General features: G+C 36.4%; 1 protein-coding gene and 1 pseudogene across 4 annotated transcripts in view; one reads left to right on the top strand and one right to left on the bottom strand.

Annotated features, from left to right (window-relative positions):
* TPD52 (tumor protein D52) overlaps positions 1-24,213 on the bottom strand; it is a 341,461-nt gene that overhangs the window by 202,152 nt on the left and 115,096 nt on the right. For 2 of the 4 annotated variants that reach the window (XM_074201765.1, XM_074201763.1), the window contains exons 3-5: positions 14,935-15,083; positions 13,589-13,690; positions 2,130-2,171 (exon numbers count right to left, since the gene is read on the bottom strand). In XM_074201765.1, coding sequence (XP_074057866.1) covers positions 2,130-2,171; positions 13,589-13,690; positions 14,935-15,083 — 293 coding nt within the window. The remainder of the gene's footprint in view (positions 1-2,129; positions 2,172-13,588; positions 13,691-14,934; positions 15,084-24,213) is intronic. The other 2 variants (XM_074201768.1, XM_074201764.1) reach the window with 1 other exon arrangement.
* LOC141503492 (myosin light polypeptide 6-like) lies at positions 9,471-9,904 on the top strand (annotated as a pseudogene).

Below are 24,213 nucleotides of genomic sequence, written 5' to 3'. Positions count from 1 at the left end.
AGAAAAATAAATTTGCATATAAAATTTAAAAAAATAACAATTTTGAAACATCATTTATAACTTAACATACCTTATTTCTCCTAATCCAAATAAGAATAAGAGTTTTAACTATGAGGCAAAATTTGATAACTATTTCTGAGCAGAAGAATAACCAAATAAACTAAGTATATCTAATTACACATTATAATGTTGTAAGAATTAGTTTAAAAACCATTTCGAGTAAGTCCTAGATCATAAAGAAAATACTATCTAATGAAGGAATTTATCTAGCATGAATGCAAAAAGCATCCTGGTTCTTCCTCAAGTCCCCTCATTAACACATGTACATACAACACATGTGTGTATTATTAAAAGCAAGTCCCTTCTTTTCCATTTGTACTTTCAGTTTTGACTATTAGTGGAGCCAACTAGACATAGTAGAAACAAAGATAAAATTTATGATTTATGTAATGTGATTATGGAGAGATATTTCTATTCTAAAATATCATGTCCTTGACCTTCATTATTCTGTTAATTATTAGTATCATCTCTGGATTAAGACATCATTTTTCGCTGAACCATTAAAACCTAGGAGCATTAATCCACAGTTCTGTGTCACAGCAGACAAGCTGTGGTGAGGTAAGCAGAAATCCTTAGAAGGCATGAGAAAGTCATAAAATAAAGGTAGAGACAAGATACCGAAAGAAGGGAGGAGAGGCTGATGACTAACTCTGGCTAGTCCTTCTCCTAAGGAGATAACTGCTCATTTTTCTCTCCATCAGTATGCACTGTCAAAGTATGTATGCCTAAAAGAATTAGACATGCCTTTCAACAGGCCCTTCTGTCTATCTGCATGAAATATCTGCTGACACATCATGTTTTACTCACATTATTTCAGGGCCATTTTCATATTACTAAATTCAGTAGCATTTTAATATTATGCACATATGCCTCTGTATATCCTGCCTGCTGTTGAAAGCTTAGAGGGAAGGGGGAAAAAAAGAAAGTCTCCTCTCATTTTTCATTGTAGTAGGTGTAAACATATTCATTTCCTCACTGCCAAAACTCCCCAGTTCTCTTGATATTGCAAATTAAGAGTATTCACACATGGAATACTGAGCTGGTGCTGAGAAAAGGATTATGACATAGTACATGACTCTAAGTGTCTCATTTAGGATTAGAGGAAAGTAAAAGAGCAGATTTGAGCTGGCTTGTCAGTCAAAGCAAAGGCTGAGTTAAAGTGTGAAAGGTTAGCGGAGTATTCGAGCCAGATGAGCAGAAGTGACCGTCCTAGAAATTGAGGGGACAGAATATGCTTATTAATTTATTTTGGTTGCTTGAAAAAATGTATTTCTGAATAGGTTTCCCTCAGGGAGCTGAAAATTTGTTAACACTTCTATTTTGCCTTCAGTTATAATGGAATGTCAGAGGTTCAAGTCAAAATAGGAGAATATAACTTAGCTTTCACATTTATGAAAATAAATCAGGTTATCAGTTGGCTACAAACATTGCTTTTGTAAATCTCAGCTTTACTTTGGAATGGTATTTCACTGCATTTTTACATGACTCTTGGGTGTGAGAAATAACCATTTGGCACTCTTCATAGCTCCAAAGATGTTTTTACCCAAAGAAAGGCAACATACAGCTTCAGTCTAGAAGGTAACAATGAAAACAATGAAGAAGCCACTCTCCAGATTTCAAAAGGGATTATAAAGACAAAAGTTCTCATATACAATTTATTTTTTTTTAGGTTTTTGCAAGGCAAATGGGGTTAAGTGGCTTGCCCAAGGCCACACAGCTAGGTAATATTAAGTGTCTGAGGTGATCTAACCACTGAGCCACCTAGCCACTCGGGAACTTTATTATATACAATTTAAATAGGAAAATTGTTAAGAGAAAAAAATTGGGGAGGTGAAGCCAGCTCCTTTGACACTTCCCAATCTCACATGGAACAGCAATTAAGAATGTCAATATTTCCTTCTTTTGAAAACTTGTACTGGATATTCAAGTTGTGCTCATTTCTTAGATTCTCAATAGTGTCTTCTGCTCTGCTTAGACAAGTTCAAGAATCCTATTCATTTAGTACTAATAGTATATCCAAGAGCCATTTACTCATTGCAATCACTTGTTTTCACAATAATATACTTTACCTCATAGCAGGCATGCTAATTGAATGTTGAATGGAGCGAATACTAAGGCCAGCATTAAAAAGAGATAGAAATTTAGTTAGTTACCAAATCATTAGACATTTCTAAAATCAAAAGAAACTTTGTTTGCTACAAGCCTAATAGCTTAAGTACAATAATGCTGAATATAAAAAGTATTTGCTTTTTTAAAGACGGATGAAAGGCTCGCATATTTTTCTTTCAATTAAATTGATCTGAAGCAAATACATATTTTAAAGCACTGTATAGTGTTCAAAGTACATTCACATATATCTTCTCATCTGATTATCAAAATAATGCCACAAAGTAAGTAAACAGGGAAGATGACGATTGTCCCTAGTATTCTAGAGATAAATAAACTGAGCCTCTGAGAGATTTAAACAAGTCTTCTGACTACTTCCTGAATGAAAGTAAAGAACAAACCAAAAAACTGAGGCAGCTGCAACCCATAAACACAAAGTGGCAAAAACCTCCTCAATAGCTAAAATATTTCACAATTTGACAACTTTTGTTTAAAGTCTAAGCATCTTGTACCACAACAAATAATAAAAGAGACAGTTTTCAGAGAAACCCAAGAAAACTCAGATAATGATGCCGAGTAAAGTGAGTGGACTATTTATATTTTAACACCCACATTGTAAAAAAATTATCAGTTTTGATAGACTTAAGAATTCTAATCAATATACAGAAAACATGACAAAGAATGATTCCTGTCTCCTGAAATAGAGGTGAACTAAACATTCAGAATGAGGCACATTTTTTTGAGTGATTAAAATGGTTTTTATTAAGGTATCTTAACAAAATGGCACACCTCTCTCATGGTAGGAGAGAGGGGCAGGGAAATCCCAACATACAAGCTCTTTTATGCACTTTGAAAGACTTTTTTCCTGCCCCATTCATGCCATGAAGCATATTTTTGATCACTGCCAACGTGGAACTTATTTTGCTTAAATATATATATTTTGTTACAATATTTTGATTTTCTCTTTTTTTGGGGGGGGGAGTACAAGGAAGAAGTGGAAGAGAAAATAAATCCTTGTTAACTGAAAATGTTTTTTTTAATAAAGCTTAATCATCATTCTTAATATAATTCCAATTTTACTGTCAGTTATAAAAGAATTTAATAGGCTAGGATCAAAATAAGCAAATTGCAAAGATTTCAATCTGCCATATATTAATGAAACCACAGATCAATTATAAGAAGGGTGGTCAGTAATCTAAAATAAAAAATCCATTGCACTAACTTTTGTAATTTTACTATATAGTTAAACTACCTTAGTTGTAGGAAGTTTTATCAATTTTCTTGTAAGTGTTCTTTCTATTCTGATTTCAAGGTCATTCATTTCAAGCTCCAACAACCTTCTTTATAATGACCAATCTCTCATTAAAGGTAGATTGCCCATAACTGGTCATAAAAACCTATACATTCTCTATATTTTCTTGAAGCCCCAGGAGTCCTGATATAGGAACCATACTCATAAATACTTGTAGTAGGGAGTCTTAATTATCAGACTCAGACTCATGTTAATTGATTTGTTACTAGATTCCATGTTACTAAAATCATCATGCAGTATTAGCTTAAGGATTTTTATTCCACATGGTATTATTTAGACATTTATCCCTATTCATACAGACACTATGAGGTTGCACATCTTGTAGAAGATAGATAATTTCTATAACAAAACCATATTTCCCCCCCTTCAGCCAAAGAATTAATTTATTTCCTTCATCATCTAACAAAGAATGAAATTCACCATGACTAGGAGTGAAACAACTATGACTAGAACCAACACCAAGAAGTGTTGATTTAGACCCATGGATCAAGATCAAAGGAACAACAGAGTCTGATTGATTCCTAAAACAAGTCACTTCCAGGATTACTGGCACAAACTTGAGTCTCACTGAGACACTGACTCTAAGTCACTAATCATTTTTAAAATCAGGGTTGTCATATTGGTCCCCACAGGGTTTTTCAAGTGTTAGCAGATACTCCCAGCTGATAATGCTGATTAACATGCTCACTATCAGTTTTTGACTGAGGAGTTTTGATGGGTATGACACCCTCCCCCTCCAGAATTAGCTGTTGTATCCTTCAGTCAATGGTCAAAATATTGGCCTTACAAAGGATTCCCAGTGAGCTCAATGTTGGTGTCAAGCTGCTCCATCTATAGCATTCAGTGGATCAGTTAAAGCTAAAGGTATATGCTGGTGCAGAGCATTCTCAAGTTAGGATTGTTTAGGTAATGAAAGGCAGCATGAAGACCTAGATCTCCATGGCTATCAGTATCAACATATTAAGAGTATGGGGCAAATTGGTGACCAATCATGGCAGAAGAGATAGAGTTGTTGAATGAGAGCCCAAATACACAGGGATACTACACATATAATGCACCTTAGCAAATATCCTCAAAGCTGCTAATAGCAAAGTGGCCACCATCAAGTTGAACTGATAATGACTTTCTTGATTATTTTGCTGTTAATGGCCCTGTGCATGCCTTTCAGGTGAAAAATTTTAGCATACATTGTCAGATATGCCAATCATGGGTCATGAAATGGCAGCTTCACATATTGACATCAACATAGGGCCAGGAGGTCTGGATTCCAGCCATCTTCAAGGGTATTTCTGGCCCAGTCAATATATACTCAAGATCTTCATCAGAGAAGCTCCAAGCAACAAAAAGTGTTCACTCTGACAAATGAGTTGCCCTGGTAGAGTCACTCACCAGTAGAGTGCCCCACTGAAGGCCCTCCCCTCTGCTAGGGCTTTCTGGATCCATCCTGAGAGGTCATAAAATGGCTTATTCATTTCTTTGGATTTAGAGAATTTCTTCTCTCTAGAAAAAAATCAGCATGAGTGGAATGGGCAGTAGAGTTAGTAAAATCTGGCTCAGCATGGAACACTGGTTTTGTGGAGTACTGAATTTCCTGATTAAATTGCTCTACTGCAGTATTTGTAGGTGATGTTGCCTCCAGGATAGGTTGGAATTCAGGTGGGTCAAAATCCTGGTTTTCATGGACACCTTTTAGGGCTCCATATTCATCCAGCTCTCACTAAGGCATCTTGGATGAATTCGAGGACTATGTAGTATAGCTGGGAGGTACTCCACACCACAATTTTCCAATAATGACAGCCACAACACTGGACACCATGAGACTGCCCTTGGTGGTGCTATGACTGAGCTTATTATGTTTGAGTTCTTTTTTGATGATATCCATTGGTCACTGGACAGGCATGGATATTGCCTCATTCTAGAAGTCTGGTACTAAGAAAACAGAAGACCAGGATGATTGTACCTATTAGGATGGCTAGTGTGAGCATCAGTATGGCTAGTGCAAACATCAGGAGAATCCCTATCCACTGAGCACACAGGAAATGCAGACAGGATAAGTAGCAAAGGACACCGAGATAGCTGTTCCATGGACTCTTCCTTTATAGATGGAGCATCCAGGTAAAAGTTAGAAGCCCTTTTCTCTACATTGAGTCACAACATCATTCCTCTTCCCCTAGTTCATACCTCTTTTGAAAGGGTAGTAACTTTTTCTGGCCTAATCTGGCCCCAATCTGCAGGAACAGATTCTAACCATGTATTCTCAAAGAACACTGGTGGGCAGAGATAGAAACATTGCCTTGACAAACTACAGCCAAGTCATCATTGCTATAGGTACAGCATATTGAGCCTCATTCAGAGTTCTGAATTCATAAGCATAGAATCTCTACTCTCTTCACCTTTCTTGTCTATACAGCATGGAACTTAAACAAGATAGTTTTAGCAGCTTCCACCATCTTTTCTATATTTTCCTTTCTCCCACCATATTAACTTCCTACCTATGCAATCATTAAATGGAAAGTTTTCCTTTGTTCAAATTATTTAGCTCACACCTATGTGCTACTGTGGATGCTAGATTACTTTTACCAGTTTGGGGGTAGGGAGTAAAACCTTGAAACCAAAAGTATTCTTTGGGCTGGTCATATCCCTTAAGGGAAACATCTTCAGACCTTAAAAATGCCAACCAGGTTAGGAAGGGTTATCTTCCCAGCCTGTTTCATTGTGACTGAAGTCTACAGGCAGAGAACTTTATGGGATAAAATAAACCCACATATAAGAGAGAATGCAGAGGTCTTCTGGGAAAATATCATTTAGGAGGAATAATTCCATGACCTGAAATACTGACCCAGCCCTGTCCTGTGTCATCAGATCTTCCAGGGAATAAAAGTGATTCCTTATATCACTAACCATTTGGAGTGCTCCCTTCACAATGACTGCTTCCTCCTCAGCACCATCAGAGTAAAGTAGCCTGTGGTCTGGCTGGCTCTAGCCAGTCCTGAGGAGTGGTCCAACCTCTCCTTAGAATCTGTTCAACAGATTCTTCAAAGGAAATTTGATATTTTCTTTTCTTTGGTGAGAGTTCCAGTTCCCCTACTACAGCATAAGTCTCCAATGGCTGAAAAACAGGATTCCCAATGGTCTTATCATGACAGTCCTTGTGGAACCAAGCAGCTGCAAGATGTTGAATGAAGTTACTCCAGCAACCCACTGCAATAACATGATGCCCCCCTAGGAATCTTACTGTACAGGTATCTTAAAAAATTCAAGGTGATTTACTGTCATTATCACTGCAAAGCCTTTATCATTTGGTTTTTAATGCTGATGTGCACTAGGTCAACTAATTAAGTTTGTTTGCCATCTGAAAGTCAGGAATTCCTCAGAGGTTAAAACTAAAGATTTCATGACTATGGCAGTTTATATTCTTAGGGAAAGTCTGAGACAGAATATTAGGATGTTCAACTACCTCATGTAAGAGTAGTTGCAAAAGCCTTTTCTTTAATGTATGCTCCTTCAGTTAATAAGAGGAAAGTAGATCAAATTATATCCCAAAGGACTTCACCAAAAGCAAATGACTGTCATCATTAATTAAATTTGCAGGTTTCAAACTAGTTCATTCATTTTTTTAATTCTGCTAAGTTTAATGCCTCTTCCCATTCTCCCACTCTACCAAAGTTCTCAGGTACCTTATTTCAGTAAACTGGAATGAGCAGAAACTGTCATCTTCTCGGAAGGTATTGGCTCTCATTGGCTAGTTTCTGAACGCTTCTATTGGGTAATTCACACCCTAGAGTGAAGGAGGTATTCAGGCAAGTGTGCATGTATCAGTTTATGTGGGAATTTTGAGCATGCACAGGGATAGCTTTCTTGATACCCATGGGAAGGGTAGAGTAAATGAATGTTATTGATATAACTATAAAATACTTCTAGAAATATTTCAGTTTTCTTGCTGCCTCAGATCATGCTAATCAAGAAACACAGTACAGAATAAAGAAATGTGCACCCCTCAGCACATCACTGACAAGAAGAAATTACTATTAAGGATAGTCTGATCCCCTGAGTCTCACCAAATATTTCTCGCTTTCATATTTTATTTTATTCTTGATTTATTAGTATAAACATTAATTTATTAACTATAAATCTGTTGTAAAGATCCCTTAGTTTCTTACATGGGGTAAATCTCCTAAAAACAGATATCAAACCTTATCTGTCTCTTTATCCTTCACCATACCTAATGTATATGTTTTACTCAATGTTCAATAAATATTTCCTGAAAGAATATTAGCATATTTTTAAAAATATAAATATGCATGTATGAAAGAAACAGAATTATGTCCCAACTCATTCTAAAACAAGACAGACTTGACAAAATTAACTTACTGCCCTTTAAGTTTTGACTTAGTAGCATTATGTCCATGATAGCTCTCCTAACTTAAGTCTATAATTCTGAATAAAATATCTAAAATTAACATTTAAGGTAAGACAGAAGATAGATGAATGAAACTAGTTTTCAAATTCCATGCACAAGGGAAATAATTTTATACTTAACTGATTATCACAAATTTACCTTCCAAAACTAAGTGAAATTCTTTTTTTTACCTTAACTGTGCAAAATATCAAAGTAAACATTACTGTGATGGTAACAATGAAGTTAAACTGGCCAAAGAAGCTTGAAAGTTTAGGTATGGGCAAGAACAGACTCAAGTCCAAGATTTACTTTTTTTTTTTTTTAGGTTTTTGTAAGGCAAATGGGGTTAAGTGGCTTACCCAAGGCCACACAGCTAGGTAATTATTAAGTGTCTGAGACCAGATTTGAACTCAAGTATTCCTGACTCCAGGCCAGTGCTTTATCCACTGTGCCACCTAGCTGCCCCCCAAGATTTACTCTTAAGGGAAAACACAGGCCCTACTTCTTCTAAAGTGATTGGCTGAAGAGAGTACAACCTGGGTCACCAGGCAAGGCTGGTCACATCCTTTAAGGGAAAGAATAACATCTTCAGACCTTAAAATGCTAAGCAGGTTAGGAAGGGTTATCTTCCCAGCCTGTTTCATTGTGACAGGCAGGGAGCTTTGTGGGATAAAATAAAGTAACAGTACAGTACAGGGGAAAGATGGTCCAATGGATATGTATGTTCTAGAGAAGGAGAGATTAAAGAAGAATCATAAACTTTAGCTTTGCTTGTGTATCTTGTATTTTGTATCTACATCAGTTCCTACTGTTTCTTTATGCTAAATTGTATAGTGAGGTTCACCAGTCAAGGCCATGAACAGTACAGTAGTTGCTAAATTCTGAATTCATCATTCAATTATGGTAATATGTCTCTGACTCACATTGGCTGCCATGGTCTTGACCAAAAGGCTAATCAGTTATGGTTTGGAGGCTATGTCCATCTAGAATCAATAAAATTTCTACATTAGAGTTTTTGAAATACATACAGGTAATTTGAAATTTACAAACAATTTATATATATTAATTGTTTGAAACTTGTCTTTAGAACTCAGGCTGACTTCTAGTTTAAGGCTCAATATGCTGTACCTCATTCAGAGTTCTAACCAAAAATGTCAATAAAGACTTGTCCCTATTCCTGCAAGAGGAAGGACTTCTCTTCCCTTCCTAGTTCCTTCCCCTTCCCAATTTACACCCCTTCCCCCTGACTCCAAACAACTTGTGCCTATCAGGCTTCAAGAATTAACAGGAAAAGGCTATAGAAGGATGTTCTTCTGCCAGTATAACCCCCCGGAGAGTCATCTGGTACGAAGTTGGCTCCTCAGTCACTCTGTGGCCTTTCCTTCCATTAACCAACCAAAGCCCTTTCCACTGACAAGGGTTCAAGCTTTTTCCTCAGTGCTGAGGGTTCAGATTTTGTTCCACCCTCTTTTTTCACTTGTATCCTACAGGTAAAACTGCACGGAGGTGGTAAAGGAGTTCAGGTGTATATAAAAGCACCAGAATAGTCTTGAGAGCAAAAAGAATACCCTTAGACCTACAGCTACAGCAGCAGCAGCAGCAGCAGCATGACTTGAGCTGCACAGCCAAGATGTGTGATTCATGGAGGATCAGAGGGCAGAGTTCAAGGAGGCCTTCCAGCTGTTTGACTGAATAGGGGATGGTGAGTGCTAGCCCAGAATCCTACCAATGCAGAGGTGCTCAAGGTCTTAGGGAATCCCAAAAGTAATGAGATGACTGAAGATGCTGAACTTTGAACAATTTCTACCAATTCTACAAACCATAGCAAAGAATAAGGACAAGATTACACCTGAAAACTATGTAGAGGGACTTTGAGTATTTGATAAGAAAGGGAATAAGGGCTGAAATACACCATGTTCTCATCACTCTAACTGAGATGACAGAGGAAGAAGTGGAAATGTTACTGGAAGGACAACAATGGTTGTATCAACTATGAAGAACTAGTCCAGATGGTGTTGAATAGTTGAGAACAACTCCCCTTTCCACAAAGAACTGCCCAACTTTCACAGTGTGAAAATTATCCTCTTGGCCCTGAGGCAATTAACTATATTTTCAAGGTTACCAACAATCTTACTTCCAACCCCCCCCATATGTCCTCTTTAGCCTATTTGCTCTCTTCTTTCACAAAATAAACTTCATAACTGTTCCTAAAAAAATATCCTTAGGTTATTCTGTCATTTCATTACATTAGTTCAGGGTTGGAAACCAAAGTTTTGAGAGAACAGAATAAGTATTGGTGACAGTCAAAATCAGAACTAAACAAGAAGGAAGAAGGAGACAGTGAGGTTGGAAACTCAGGAGGTAAGAAAGGAACAATCTCTGAGACTTATCTTTTCTTTCACCAGATCTAGCAGTTGTACCAAGCTGAGGAAGGAGGACAGTAAGCCAAAGTTGAATAAAGTAATAAGCCTCACTCTCTCTTCCAGAGTCATGAAAGTTCAGCAACAAGATAAAAATCAAGATGCCTGGTGATGACCCAGGTTGTAGTGGATAGCCTTGCTATATGACCAAGCTCAAAGCATTCCACAACACCTGATTCAGCCTCCTTCATGGCCTTTTGACTAAATTATTCATACCCACCCATTCCATCAGATGAAGTCTTCACAAGTTTGGGAATTATCTTTCCTCCCTCCCTCCTCAAATCCACCTTACATTCCCTACTTCTGATCAGCATCAGCATCATTTATCATCCTGGTAAAGGAAGAGAGGAAAATCCCAAACCAAGAGAAGGGTGCTCAAGGTTGCTAGGTTATAGAGTTATCAATTCCCATATCACAGATAGCTTACAGAACAGTAAGCTTCAATTGGATAAAACAACAAAAAGGTTTATAAGAAATATGTTTCCCTTTCAGGTAAAAAGAACAAAGGAAATTAAAATATTAAGTAGCACAAACCATAATGAACTCATAATAATTTTGCATAAAAATTAGAATAGCAGAATATTGATGGTTATTTTAAAAAAATACCCTTCAAGAGCTGTTTATTTCTTTATATGATAAAGGTCAGAAAGTTCAATTTGCAGTGTAATTAATATAAATCACTTTAAAATTTTTTTAATTCTAATGAATAAATAAGATTCTAGATTCACTACCATTTTCTTAGGAAAAAATACTAAGCTATACTAATGTAAATTTATGATTTTAAAGAGCTAAGACCAGAAGAGTGGTATATATTAATTTTTTAAAAGGAATTGTTTCCTAATAACTTGTAAGCAGAAAATAGCATATAAGCACTGATTGATTTGTCTGTTCAATCATTTACAGAATTATACAGCTGCCTTATTAGGTATCTATCACTGAGAATTTGAGTATCACTGAGTATGATATTCAAAACTGGTACCCCAGAGACATAAGTCTTTAAATGAAAGGACTCTTTTACTTATAAGTAGATATTTTTTCTTTAAAAAAATTGCTTTCTTATTCAAACAGTTTACTATTTAGCATCTATACATTATTATAATGGTTTTGCAAATTGTTCATTGGGTCCTTATATACAAACACTACTTCTGGATCTCTCTGGCTCCACTGCAACAAGAGAGCAAGCCTTACTTACTCCCCTGTCATAATTGGTCTGAATTAGGAGAAAAAGAGAACCTTTATCTTTAACAAGATGTTTAATATGGTTTTTTCCCTTTGATTATTCTCATTTGATACAGCTAGATACTGAATGCATTTTAATCTTTATGGTTTTTTTATTACACTAAGAAAGGCATGATCATTTGCTGATATTCTTTAAATATGACTGGTTTTTACTTCTTCAAACTTTTTTTTTGGAGTTTGTTTTGAAAGGCTGTGGGGTTAAGTGACTTGCCCAAGGTCACACAGCTAGGTAATTAGTAAGCATCTGAGGTCATATTTGAACTTAGTTCCTCCTGACTCCAGGGCCAGTGCTCTATCCACTGTGCCACCTAGTTGCCCAACAGTTCTTCAAACTTTAATAAGTTTTTACATCCATACTTTTACTAAGTAAATAATCAATGCAAGATATAAAATTATTTTAAAATAACAGGAGTTATTCAAACATTTTAGAAAATATAAAGTAATCAGTTTAAGATGACTTTATATTAAGAGGCAGTGTTGAAATCTATGACAACTAAATTTAATAATGGGAGACCCATTCAAAGAAAATTCTAATATCCTTCCCAAAAATGCCAAAGGAAAACATTGAGCATAATAGAACTGAAAGAAAGACATTGGAGGGGGAGAGTTATATATACCATGAAAATCATTCTTCTTTTGTGTCAGGAAAAAAAAGGAATTCTTTGTAAAATCGTTTTCCTTTTAAAGGAATCAATGTACCATCTCAGTGTTGAATCCATCTCAATATCACTGCTACCCAGGCTTTACCAAGAAATCCTCCCCCTAAAATTATCAATACACTATACAAAAAGAATTTCACAACTCAAGGAAATGGTAAAGAAAATAAGACAATGAATTTCCTATATAGCAGAATAATCTAAATTTATCACATTTGTCCTATGTTACTGCTAAGCCTTGGATATTTTTCAAGCTCTCCTTACCTAAAGGAATGTGAAAAGGCCTGCAATCTGCAGGAAGCCAGAGTAAGCATTAAAAAAGAAAGAAGTTCTGATAAATCTAAAAGAGTTAAATGACCTACAGTAAAAGAGTCATATAGTCTTAATTGGGGGAGACAGAGACAGAGATCAAGGGAGGCAGAAGAGGGAGAGGGAAAAGGAGAAGGGGGAATGGGCAAAGTAGAGGGTGGGAGAGGGGACAGGGAGAGGAGAAGGGAGGGGAGGGAAGGAGAAGGAAGAATGCTTTAAAGGCAAATAGTTGACTACTATAAAGCTATGTTTAATTTTGGTTATATGTGTTTTATCATAATCAAGATCAAAGAATTTTAGTCCTTTCAGAGTGAAACAAAAAAGTACAATACAGACACACATCCACCCAAAAATTATTCAGCCAAGACAATTCTAATTGCAAAACTATTTTTCCTACATATGGGAAACATGGAGATTCATGCACTCTGAAGACACTACAATCTTGCATGCGGACAGAAACAGAATAAAACCAAGCTACCCACCATTTTCAGCACTATTCTAATTTACATGAGAAAAAATGCAACCAAAAAAAGTAAAAGCTATGACACAATTTCATCAAAATAGCAAGGCGAAGTCCATGGATTTATCTAAAATACAAGGCAAATTAAATGACAACAGCTCGAAGTTAGCAAGATTACACTCTTAAGCATGTAGGCAAACTACAACTCATACAATAGTACAGACAAACAACTCAAGACAAGCTAAAAATATGCCATGATATGAACAGGAACGTACTAAAGACTACTACCCGTGCTCTTCAGAATGCTAATCTGAGTGAAATACTTACACTGTCTTTAACATGAGTTAAGAGAAACATGAAATTCCCAACTAGAATCTGATAGACTGCAAAAATGAGTTTACCATTAAAATATTAATAACATTTTGCCTCAAAATATTTTGGTTGTCTACTCAGATTCAGGTTTCAATATTGCTGCTCCTTCACACCAGCAAGATTTAAAAAGTAGGATACTGCCATTAGCCCCTAGAATTTTCAGGTTCTACCTGTAAGTCTCAAGGAAAGTTTATAATCAAAATAGTGGAGCCTTAAGATAACACTAGAAGGGACTACTGGAAAGTGGGGACATACTTTACATCTTCGAGCTTTTTGGTGATGACAGACCCAACAGAAGAAAAAGCAGCTGAGGCCTTCTGTCCAGCCTGAGACAATGTTTCTGAAGTCTTCTTGTATCTATATTCAATTATAAGAACAGAGCAAAATAAAGATTAGTTAAATAAAACAAACAGAAGGAAATCAATCTCTCCAAATAACTCATTTCAAGGGTGGAGATCTCAAATTCAAGAGTATCAATAAATTAGGCTTTTGAAGTCACAGTCACACACACACACACACACACACACCACACACGTTTTCTAATGACTTTTCCCTAACCACATCCTGAGCCAAGGGAAAAAAAAAAAGTTTACTCCACTGACTTCTCAAAATCAGACTTTCTAAAGATACCTAGAATAGTCATGATAGACCCCAAGGTCACAGTCTAAAGAAACCAAGGCATTCCTACAGAAGACCACATAGTCAACCTTTAACCTTAGGCAAAAGATCAAAACAAAAATATAATCTATATACCTGATGTTCTTTTCCTTTCCCCATGTAAAACACATCAAAAAAAGAGAATCCAATCAAATACCTCAATGTTTGCTGTAGAAAAAATACTTATTTTCTCTTCACCTTATAACATAGGAACCAGTAGGAAAAACTGGGAATGAGGTAGGTGAGATCAACTGTTGGAATTCAAGTGAAATCTGAGAGTCTGAAGAGCTCTGAAGACTATTTACAAGAGTACTGTGAATTCATTTTAAGTCATGTGAGCTAACAAATCCTTGTTGGACACATGGCTCTCAGGAGAGAATATTGGTGGCATGGTCCATCTCTATTGTGACCATTTAAACACAACTACAAATGTGAAACTTTGTCAAAGACAGCATGGTTTCCAAATTTTATGAATGGTGTTCTCTACTACTTTTACTTCCTGTCTTATAAACAAAGGCTTATAATGTTGAGGTAGACAAATCGAATACTTTATGTAAGAAAGAGTAAGAGTTAAAGTTTCAGGAATTATGGCAATGCAATTTCAGAAAAAAATTATTTTACCATACTAGTGATTAGATGATACATAAAATTACTTCTCACTTCATCAGAAAAGACAGGACCAAGCATAAATACTCATTTGTTTTTGGACTAGGCACAATCTGAATGCACCTGAGATCATTTTTCTTTCTGTTAGATAAAGCTAATGAACAAGAGGAGCAGATTTGGGAAATTTGATTCTGTGGCTACACACAGGAATAAATTAAACTTGAAAATCATGGGGTGTGTGTGTGTGTGTGTGTGTGTGTGTGTGTGTGTGTGTATTCTTCTTTATTTCAAAAGTTGAATCAGAATGAAGAAAGGAGTGAAGGGTGTTTGGAACCTACGCAGATGTGGCTGTCACATCTTGCCAGCCTCTGGCAATATTCTGCTTTAGCTCCTGTAGTGAATTGATTCCAAGTTTCCTCTTGATCTCAGCTAGATGCTTTTCCTTGGCTGCTAACACTTGAGATAAGGTCTGTATTTCCTCTTCTACCTATAAGAAAAAGAGGAAACAAGTTAGAAAAAGAATATGTGCAAAATTTTCATGATTTTCAATATTATCAAATTTGATTTTTTTTAGTCTAAAAGAATACATAGGGAACCTGAAGATGACGAAACTCCCTCTCTATCAAAGCAATTCAGTTTATTCTCTGCAAATTAGTCTTAGAATAATTGAGTAGAATAGTGAGAGGTTAAGTAACTTGCCACAGAGCCACAACCAATATGTGTCAAAGGTATGAGTGTGAACTCAATTGTTTCTGGTTCCAAGGTCAGTTCTCCATGTCATGCTTTAGCTTTTTTTTTTTGCCCCATTAAAAATACTGATATTTACTTATGGTACCTAAACAAGGTTGTTATTAGCAGTTAGTTATTAAAAAAATACATTGAACTTATTAGTCTGGAGAAATGACTGCTCTCTTCCCAAATTGTTGATAGAGCAAAACCTTGAACTCTATTAGGGCTCAATATAAATCTGTATCATCCTACTGTGTTACATATGATACTAGAATATGATTATAATTCTCATGGTCACCCACAAGTGGGAGGAGAATCTTGGGTGAAGGCTAGAGACATGGAAAAATGAAGGAGCGCTTGCAAAAGCATTTCTTATTCCCCCCCATCTTTTCCTATGGCAACAGGGTCTCATCTTATCCATACTATAAAAAGACAAGCTCTGAATAATTTCTAGCTAATTTAAAAAGTTATATTTAATTCAATCTTTTGACTTTTTAAAATAAGTCATCCTGTTCATGAAAAATGAGTAAAAATCTGCCTTCTCTTTCTTTCCTGATATCTCCTAATCACCTTACTTTCATTAAATAGAAAAAGAAAATAGTAGAGAATATGAGTAGTGTGTAGTATAATGAGAGAATGCTATTTTTCCTGGAGTCTGAGAGTTCTTTAGATAATATTAGTCAAGCACCTGTCATTCACCTGATCCAAAACTCTGTACATAACACAGTAGTCAAAGATTTCCCAAAATTGGACTTGGGCTTAATTTTTGATTTTTAGTGTGTCACAAGGCTTAATCCTTATGGATCTAAATTTATCCAACTACAAAAATACCATATGACTACATGAAACTTTATGAAATACTTGCTAGCTTTATATTATATACAACCAGAATTAAATATAAAGTTAATAAATTTGCTCTTACAAAAAAAGCCAAGTTGAGTCCCATGACATTAGAACCCTAGGCAGAGTCTAAGGGATCATCACATCATACATCATTAACCTTTATCTCCTCAGCTTGAAAAATGGAGACTGCCCCAAAACCCTTAGGAAACTCTAGTGTTACCCTCTGGATAAACCAACACCATAATGTGAATTTCTTTAAAAAGTTATTATCAAAATCCATCATAGCTTCAAAGGTAGAACATGATTTTAAAAAATTCGACTGTCCTTATTTGACTAGGTTGCAAGTACATGGACTACTCATGGTTCCTCACTATCACACTAATGATCAGTCAGGTACATTTGAACTGCTCCATTTCTGACCTGGATCAGTTTTGTCTTTTGCAAGTACTTTGAGTACCTCTGAGAAATCTAAAATAGAAAGAAAGATTCAATATGTGCTAAAATAATATTTATATAATATTTATAGTGGCACTTTGAGAGTAATAAAAGAACTGGGGAGGGGGAGAGAGAATGAATTGATTGAGAAGTGTCTAAAATCATGAAAAATGAATTTAATAGAATATTACGATGCAATAAGACATGATACATATGGAGAAATATGAAAAAAACCTTATAAACCAATGTAAAATGAAGGAATAGAAACAGAAAAATAATGTGCATAAAGTAAATAGTAGGGGCGGCTAGGTGGCACAGTCGGGGCAGCTAGGTGGAGCAGTGGATAGAGCACTGGCCTTGGAGTCAGGAGTACCTGAGTCCAAATCCGGCCTCAGACACCTAATAATTACCTAGCCGTGTGGCCTTGGGCAAGCCACTTAACCCCATTGCCTTGAAAAATCTAAAGAAAAATAAAAGTAAATAGTAAAGTAGATGGAGAACCAAAAGAGCATTCTGTCTCTGAAGTCAAAGAGATAGAATATCTGGCAGAAGCTAAAGAAACCTTGGAGGGTGAATCTGAAAAAGGCTGTTGGATTACAACAATGTGAATGGGATAAACCAATCAAAACTGAATGCAGCAAAATTATAATTACCAAGGATGGCCCTAAATAAGAAAACTGATATGGTTCCTTACTCCACTTCTTTGCAAAGGTAGAGGACTAAAAGTGTTGAACACAGGATAAAAGGTCAGTCATTTTTTTTTAAATTTTTGTTGAACTGGGTTTTTTTTGCCCTCCTTTTTAGTTTCATTGCAAGTGGTGGCTCTCTGGTAAGACAAATGGGAAAGTATACACTGGGAAATGTAGGGGATATAAAAACGATAGATGTTCAATAAAATTTTATTTTTAAAATTGTTGGGCAATAAGGAGATCCTTGCTTTTCGAATTAAGATGGTGATAGAGGGAAAAGAGAAAAGATAGATACAATCGATGTGATAGAGGCAGAATAAGTTAGGCATGATGACTGACTAGCCATTCCATTTCCTGGCTCCAAGATTTGCTCAGGCTGCCCCCCAGGCCTAGAATTTCCCCCTCATCTCCACCCCCCTACCTTCTCTAGAATTTTTCAAGACTCAACTGAAATCCCACCTTCTGTAAGAAACCTTTCTCAATTCCCTCTAGTGCCTTCCCCTAAGATTCTCTCCAATTAATCCTGTACATAACTTGTTTGTACTTGTTGTCCTTTATATGATACGATTCCTGAAGAATAAGGACTGTCTTGTGCCTTTCTTTGTGTCTGCTATTAGCACAATCTGACATCTAAAAGGCCCTGAATGAACATGTATTGACTAATTGATTACATGGAATTGAGGAAGATAAGAAGAGTCAATGATAATTTTAAAGTTTTGCATCAAGAGACTAAATAAATAAATAACAATGCCACAGATAAAAATAAATGAAGTTAGAATGATGGAACAAATTTAGAAAGAAAGATAACAAGCTTAGTTTTGGACAGAAGATTATACATCAAAAACTGGAAGAAATCTCAGTCCAACTACTTTATCTTACAGGTAGATATTTTCTAAAGGTCACACAAGTCTCAGGAACATAATTTGTTATTCTTTTTGGTTTCTGTAAGGCAATGGGGTTAAGTGACTTGCCCAAGGCCACACAGCTATGTTGTCTGAGCACAGATTTGAACTCAGGTCTTCCTGACTCTAGGACCAGTGCTCTATTCACTGTGCCATCTTGAACTCAAGTCCTCTGACCCCCAAATCAACAAACATTCCACCGAAGTACACAGTCTCTCCTATGTCAAAATTAAAGTGCAATGGGACATCCAAATAATGATGTCCTTTAGAGAGAATTCTGTCTAGAGTTCAAAAAAAGAGATGAGGGATAAAAAAAGATAGTTAACACCATGGAAAGTGAATGAGACTGCTAAAGAAAAGTATGAAGAGAAAAGATGATCAAGAATAGACCTCTGAAGAGTATTCAACTTTAAAAAGTAAGGCAAAAGAATAGTCAAAAAAGGAGAGATAAGAAAAGTAACTGGAAAAGTCAGTTGAGAACCAAAAAAGCTTCTGTCTTTAAAGCCAAAAGAGAGATAGAAGATGTTGCAGAAGCTACAGAGATCTTGAAGAGTGAGTATTGGGAAAGGCCGTTTCGACCTTTGAGAGAACAAAATTTAAAAGAATGGTGAGAGGGCTTCATGAAAATATAAAAGTTGAAAGAAAAGTGGGTAGTTAAGAAATAGAAGCAATGGGTGTAAAAAAACATTTAAAAAGTTTAGAAATGAAAGGTAAAAAAACCTGGAACATTTGCCAAACTAAATTAAAAGATCAAGAGAACTGAGAATGTGAGTAGATAGATTTTTCATTAATTCTATAACTTTCTTAGTTTATACTTCATAATCGTGATTATAGCCATATTTATGCCAGATATATATAAAAGTGAGGTAGCATTTTTTTAAAGAAAAGATTCTTGATCTTGTAAGCTGCAGGGTTGAGCAAGATAGTTGCCTTCTTGTGTACTGATTTCCAAATGACAGCTTTTTGAGAGGCTGCTCTCCATAGCAGATTATCACAAAAGGAAATTTTTCCTGTTATCTAGTTTAAATATCTAACCCTAACCCTAACCCTAACCTTTTATAAACTTTTATAAACTTCTAATATATTCCGTGAGTAGGTATACTGGCATACACTGGGAAACACTCTCAAAGGTTCTCACGTTCTAAGAGGATAGGTATGCTCACACATCTACTAATACCCTTTGAAGGGGATAAAAAGGAAGTGAAATGAGACAGAAGATAGAGGAAAGCAGCCATGACAGGCAGAAAGTATTAGAGGAAGCAAGAAGAAATATGATCACTATACAGGTAGAAAGATTAAAGAGGTATGATCTCTTCTGGAATCATGGGAAGAGGGTGAATATGAAAAATGATGCTAAAAATGTTGATGAGTGGAGGAGAGGAGCTCATATAAAAATAGTTCTAATCTTTTCAATGAATTAGGAGGTTAGGTCACCTGTTGAAATGGTGAAGAGTTGAGGACTAATAAGTGAGAGGGAAAAAAATGTTTTCAACAGTTGCTGTAACAAGATATGGAACCAATAAGGTGAATAAGAACTTTGGGGGTGTAATATTATGTACCATAATGCTACAGTTGGTGCAAATATTTCAATTCCATTCTGATGGTGATGGAAAAGACTTCTGAGAGTCTCTTGGAAAGAAAATAGACTAAATCAGTCAATACTTAAAAGAAATTGATTCAGCCTATTCACTGTAAAGTCAAAGTACTGAAACTGATGCTTAAATAATTTGGTCACAGAATGAGAAGAAAGAACTCATTAGAAAAGACCATAATAATGCTGGGAAAGATTGAAGGCAAAAGGAAAAGGAGATAGAAAAGGATAAGATAGATAGTGGAAGATAAAAGCCCTGAAATGCTATGGTCCACAGGGTCATGAAGAGTCCCTGATGGAACAACTGAACAACAAAAACAACATATACAAAGCCACTTTGAAAAGCTTAAAAATACTAAAAAAGGCATTAGAGGTTTTAAAAAAAATTTAGGGAGTGGGGGATGGAGGCCAAGATAGTGGAGTAAAGGAAAGAATTCCCACAAGCTCTCACCCAGACCACCCCAAATATCTTTAAATACTGACACCAACTAAGTAATTCTAAAGGGGCGGAACACCCACAGGAAGACTGAGTGAAACAATTTTTCAGCCCAAAACAATCTGGAAGATCCTCAGGGTTAGAAAGGGCTGCAGCACAGCCTAAGACAGAGTAACCTGCAGGAGCAAACCAGTTCCAGCCACCTAGGAACAGCTGTGGGGCACCTTGGTCCCTGGGGGTACCTCAATCCAAACTTCTCAGCCCAGAGATTACCAAGGGCAACTTGGAAGGGAAGTGGGAAAACTCTGTGGCACCAGTGTAAGCTCAGAGCCCAGGCCAGCATCACAGCACAGCCCCAGGGACCAGGAATACGTCTATGGAGCCAACTGGCAGCTGCTTCCAAAGTGCTCAGCTCATGGATAATAAGGGGATCGGGAGAGACTACAAAGGTCCCTTTTTCACCCCTGAGGCAGAACTCTGTTGCTTTGCCCATACTCAGAGCCAGGTCAAAATCTTGGCCCCAGCCTCAAGAAAAGGAGCTTTACTGCCATAGTACAGAAAGGACCTTTCTCATGGATCGAAAGCAGAGGGGAGTGTTTGTGATCATCCACAGACCAGAGCACAGATCAAGAAAGCAGTCAGGGTTTCTCATAAGACCTTAAAAGAATTGAGGTCCCTGGGGAATGTCCCTGAAAATAACTGCAAAAACCTTCAAAAACTTGGGAAAGTAAGTTCTCCACCCTGGAAGCAGAGCCCCACCTCAACAAAGATAAAAATCAAATCACAGGCTGGGGAAATGAGTAAAACTCTATGTGTTTTACTCATTTTTTTTCTTCAGTAGGGGGAAAAAAAAATCCAAGCACAGGCAATTACTTTGGTCCTATGGAGGATCAAAATACATACTTGGAAGATAATAAAGTTAAAGTTTCTGTATCCCAAAACCTCCAAGAAAAAATATGAATCAGTCTCAGGCTATGGAAGAGCTCAAAAAAGATTTTGAAAATCTATTAAGGGAGGTAGAGGAAAAATTGGGAAGAGAAATGAGAGTGATGCCAGAAAATCATGAAAACCAAGTCAGCAGCTTGGTGTTGGAATTACCAAAAAATACTGAAGAAAATAACATTTTAAAAACTAATTTAGGGGCGGCTAGGTGGCTCAATGAATAAAGCACTGGCCCTGGAGTCAGGAGGACCTGAGTTCAAATCTGGCCTCAGACACTTAATAATTACTTAGCTGTGTGGCCTTGGGCAAGTCACTTAACCCCATTGCCTTGCAAAAACCTAAAAAAAATATAAAATAAAAACAAATTTAGGTCAAATGTAAAAAGTAGTCAGGGGGAGGAAGATGGGGGGGGGGAAACTGTAAAACTCAAAATAAATAAAATCTTTAATAAAAAAAAATTAAATTAAAAAAAAAGTAGTCCAAAAAGTCAATGAGGAAAAGAATGCTTTAAAAAGCACAACTGGCCAGATGGAAACTAATCCCTTCAAACAACAGCTAAGATTAAAAGCTTTGTGAGTTTGTGGAAAAAACAAGAAACAATAAAACAAAACTAAAAGAATTAACTAGAAGAATCTGGAATATCTCATTGGAAAAAACAACTGACCTGGAAAACAATAGAGGAGAGAAAATTTAAAAATTAGTGGGCTACCTTAAAGTCATGACCAGGAAAAGAGCCTAGACTTCGTTTTTCAAGAAATAATGCAGGATACCTCATACCTATTATATTGGCAAAGATGACAAAAAGGGGAAATGATCAATGTTGGAGAGATTGTGGGAGGATTGGGGCATTAATTCATTGTTGGTGGAGTTATGAAATAATCCAACCATTCTGGAGAGCCATATGAAACTATGCCCAAAGAACAATAAAACTATTCATACCCCTTGACCCAGCAATTCCAATTTTAGGCTTATACCCAGAAGAAATTATAAAAAATGGGAAAAGTCTCACATCTTCCAAAATATTCATAGCAGCTCTTTTTGTAGTGGCAAAGAATTGGAAATTGAGGAGATGGTCATCAATTGGGAAATGATTAAACAAGTTATGATACATGAATATTATGGAATATTATTGTTCTATAAGAAACTATAAATGATTGGACTCTAGAAAAGCATGGAAAGAATTATAGGATCTAATGCTGAGTGAAGGGAGAAGAATCAAGAGAACAATGTACATATTAACAACAACATGTGAGATGATCAACCCTGATGGATGCAGTTGCTCTCAGCAGTTCAGAGAGCTAGAACCCTATTTGACCAACTATGGACAATGCTATCTCCATCTAGAGTTTTAAAAAATTTTTTTTAATCCTTCAGAATCTGAGGAACACTATAGTAACTTTTTAAAAAATATATCTCTAATGTATTTCTTTTCCTCAATCCTAAACATGCTAAACATAAATGTGAAAGTACAATATTAGCCTAACTGTTCACTGCTGAGATGAGGGGGATATGAAGGGAAGGTGGAAGAAATTTTGTAACTTAGAAATATGCATAGACATTTGGATGAATGTTAGAAAAAAACTTGCATAACATGTATTTGGAAAAGTAAATATCAATAAAAGGAAAGAAAGAAAGAAAGAAAGAAAGAAAGAAAGAAAGAAAGAAAGAAAGAAAGAAAGAAAGCAAGCAAGCAAGCAAGCAAGCAAGCAGGAAAATTGTCCTGATATCCTAGAAGCAGAGGGTAAAATAGAAATAGAGGGAATTTACTAATCACCTCCTGAAGGAGATCCCAAAATGAAAACTCCCAGGAATATTATAGCCAAATTCTAAAAATCTGAAGTCAAGGAGAAAAATTACAAGCAGCTAGAAAGAAACAATTCATATATTGTGGAGCTACAACCAAGATTACACAGGATTTAGCAGCATCTACATTAAGGGCTCAGAGGACTTGGAATATAATGTTCCATAAGACAAAATTATAACTGAGAATCAACAACCCAGCAAAATTGAACATCCACTTTCATGGGAAAAAGATGGACATCCAATGAAATAGAGGACTTGAAACTTTCCTGTTGAAATGACCAGTGCTAAAAAAGAAAGTTTGATCTTCAAGCATAGGACTCAGGTGAAGCATAGAGAGAGTGGACAAAAAAAAAAGGCAAATTAAGAGGGATTTAATGATATTGAACTGCTTGTGTTCCTGCATGGGAAGATACTGATAACTTATGAACATTCTCATTTATTAGGACAAGTTACAAGGAGCTTATATAGACAGGGTATAAGAGGGAACTAAATTTGAAGGTACAATCCATTAGAAAGATGGAGTTAATGGGCGAGAAAGAAATGTACAGCAATAAAGAGAAAGGAGAGGTAAAATGGGTTAAGTTATTTCACATAAAAAAGACAAGAAAGCTTTTTCAATGGAATGGAAGGGGGAAAGGTTAGGGGGAGTAAGTGAACCTTACTCCAATCAGAATTGGCTCTGAGAGGTAATAACATACACACTCAATTGGGTGCATCTTACCCTAGAGGAAAATAGGAGAGGAAATGGACAGAAGAAAGAAAACAGGAGGAGGGGGAGGGGGGTGTAAGTGAGTGAAGAGAGGGAAGATCATGGGAAAGGGGAGTCAGATACAACACACTTCTGAGGAGGGATAGGGTGAAAGGAGAGAGAACAGAATAAATGATGGTGGGGAGTAATAGGATTGCGGGAAATACAGTTAGTAATAGCAACTGTGGGAGAAAAAACTGAAGAAATTTCTCTGATGGACTTATGATAAAGAATGCTATCCAAGGGGTAGCTAGGTGGCACAGTGGATAAAGCACCGGCCCTGGAGTCAGGAGTACCTGGGTTCAAATCCGATCTCAAACACTTAATAATTACCTAGCTGTGTGGCCTTGGGCAAGCCATTTAACCCCATTTTCCCTGCAAAAACCTAAAGAAAAAAAGCTATCCATCCTAAAGACGGGGGCGGGCTACGTGGCATAGTGGATAAAGCACCGGCCCTGGAATCAGAAGTACCTGGGTTCAAATCCAGTCTCAGACACTT

Source organism: Macrotis lagotis, chromosome X (assembly GCF_037893015.1).
Source record: "Macrotis lagotis isolate mMagLag1 chromosome X, bilby.v1.9.chrom.fasta, whole genome shotgun sequence".
Taxonomy (NCBI): Eukaryota; Metazoa; Chordata; class Mammalia; order Peramelemorphia; family Peramelidae; genus Macrotis; species Macrotis lagotis.
Note: the sequence above shows the minus strand (reverse complement) of the source record. Positions and strands in the feature narration are given on the sequence as shown.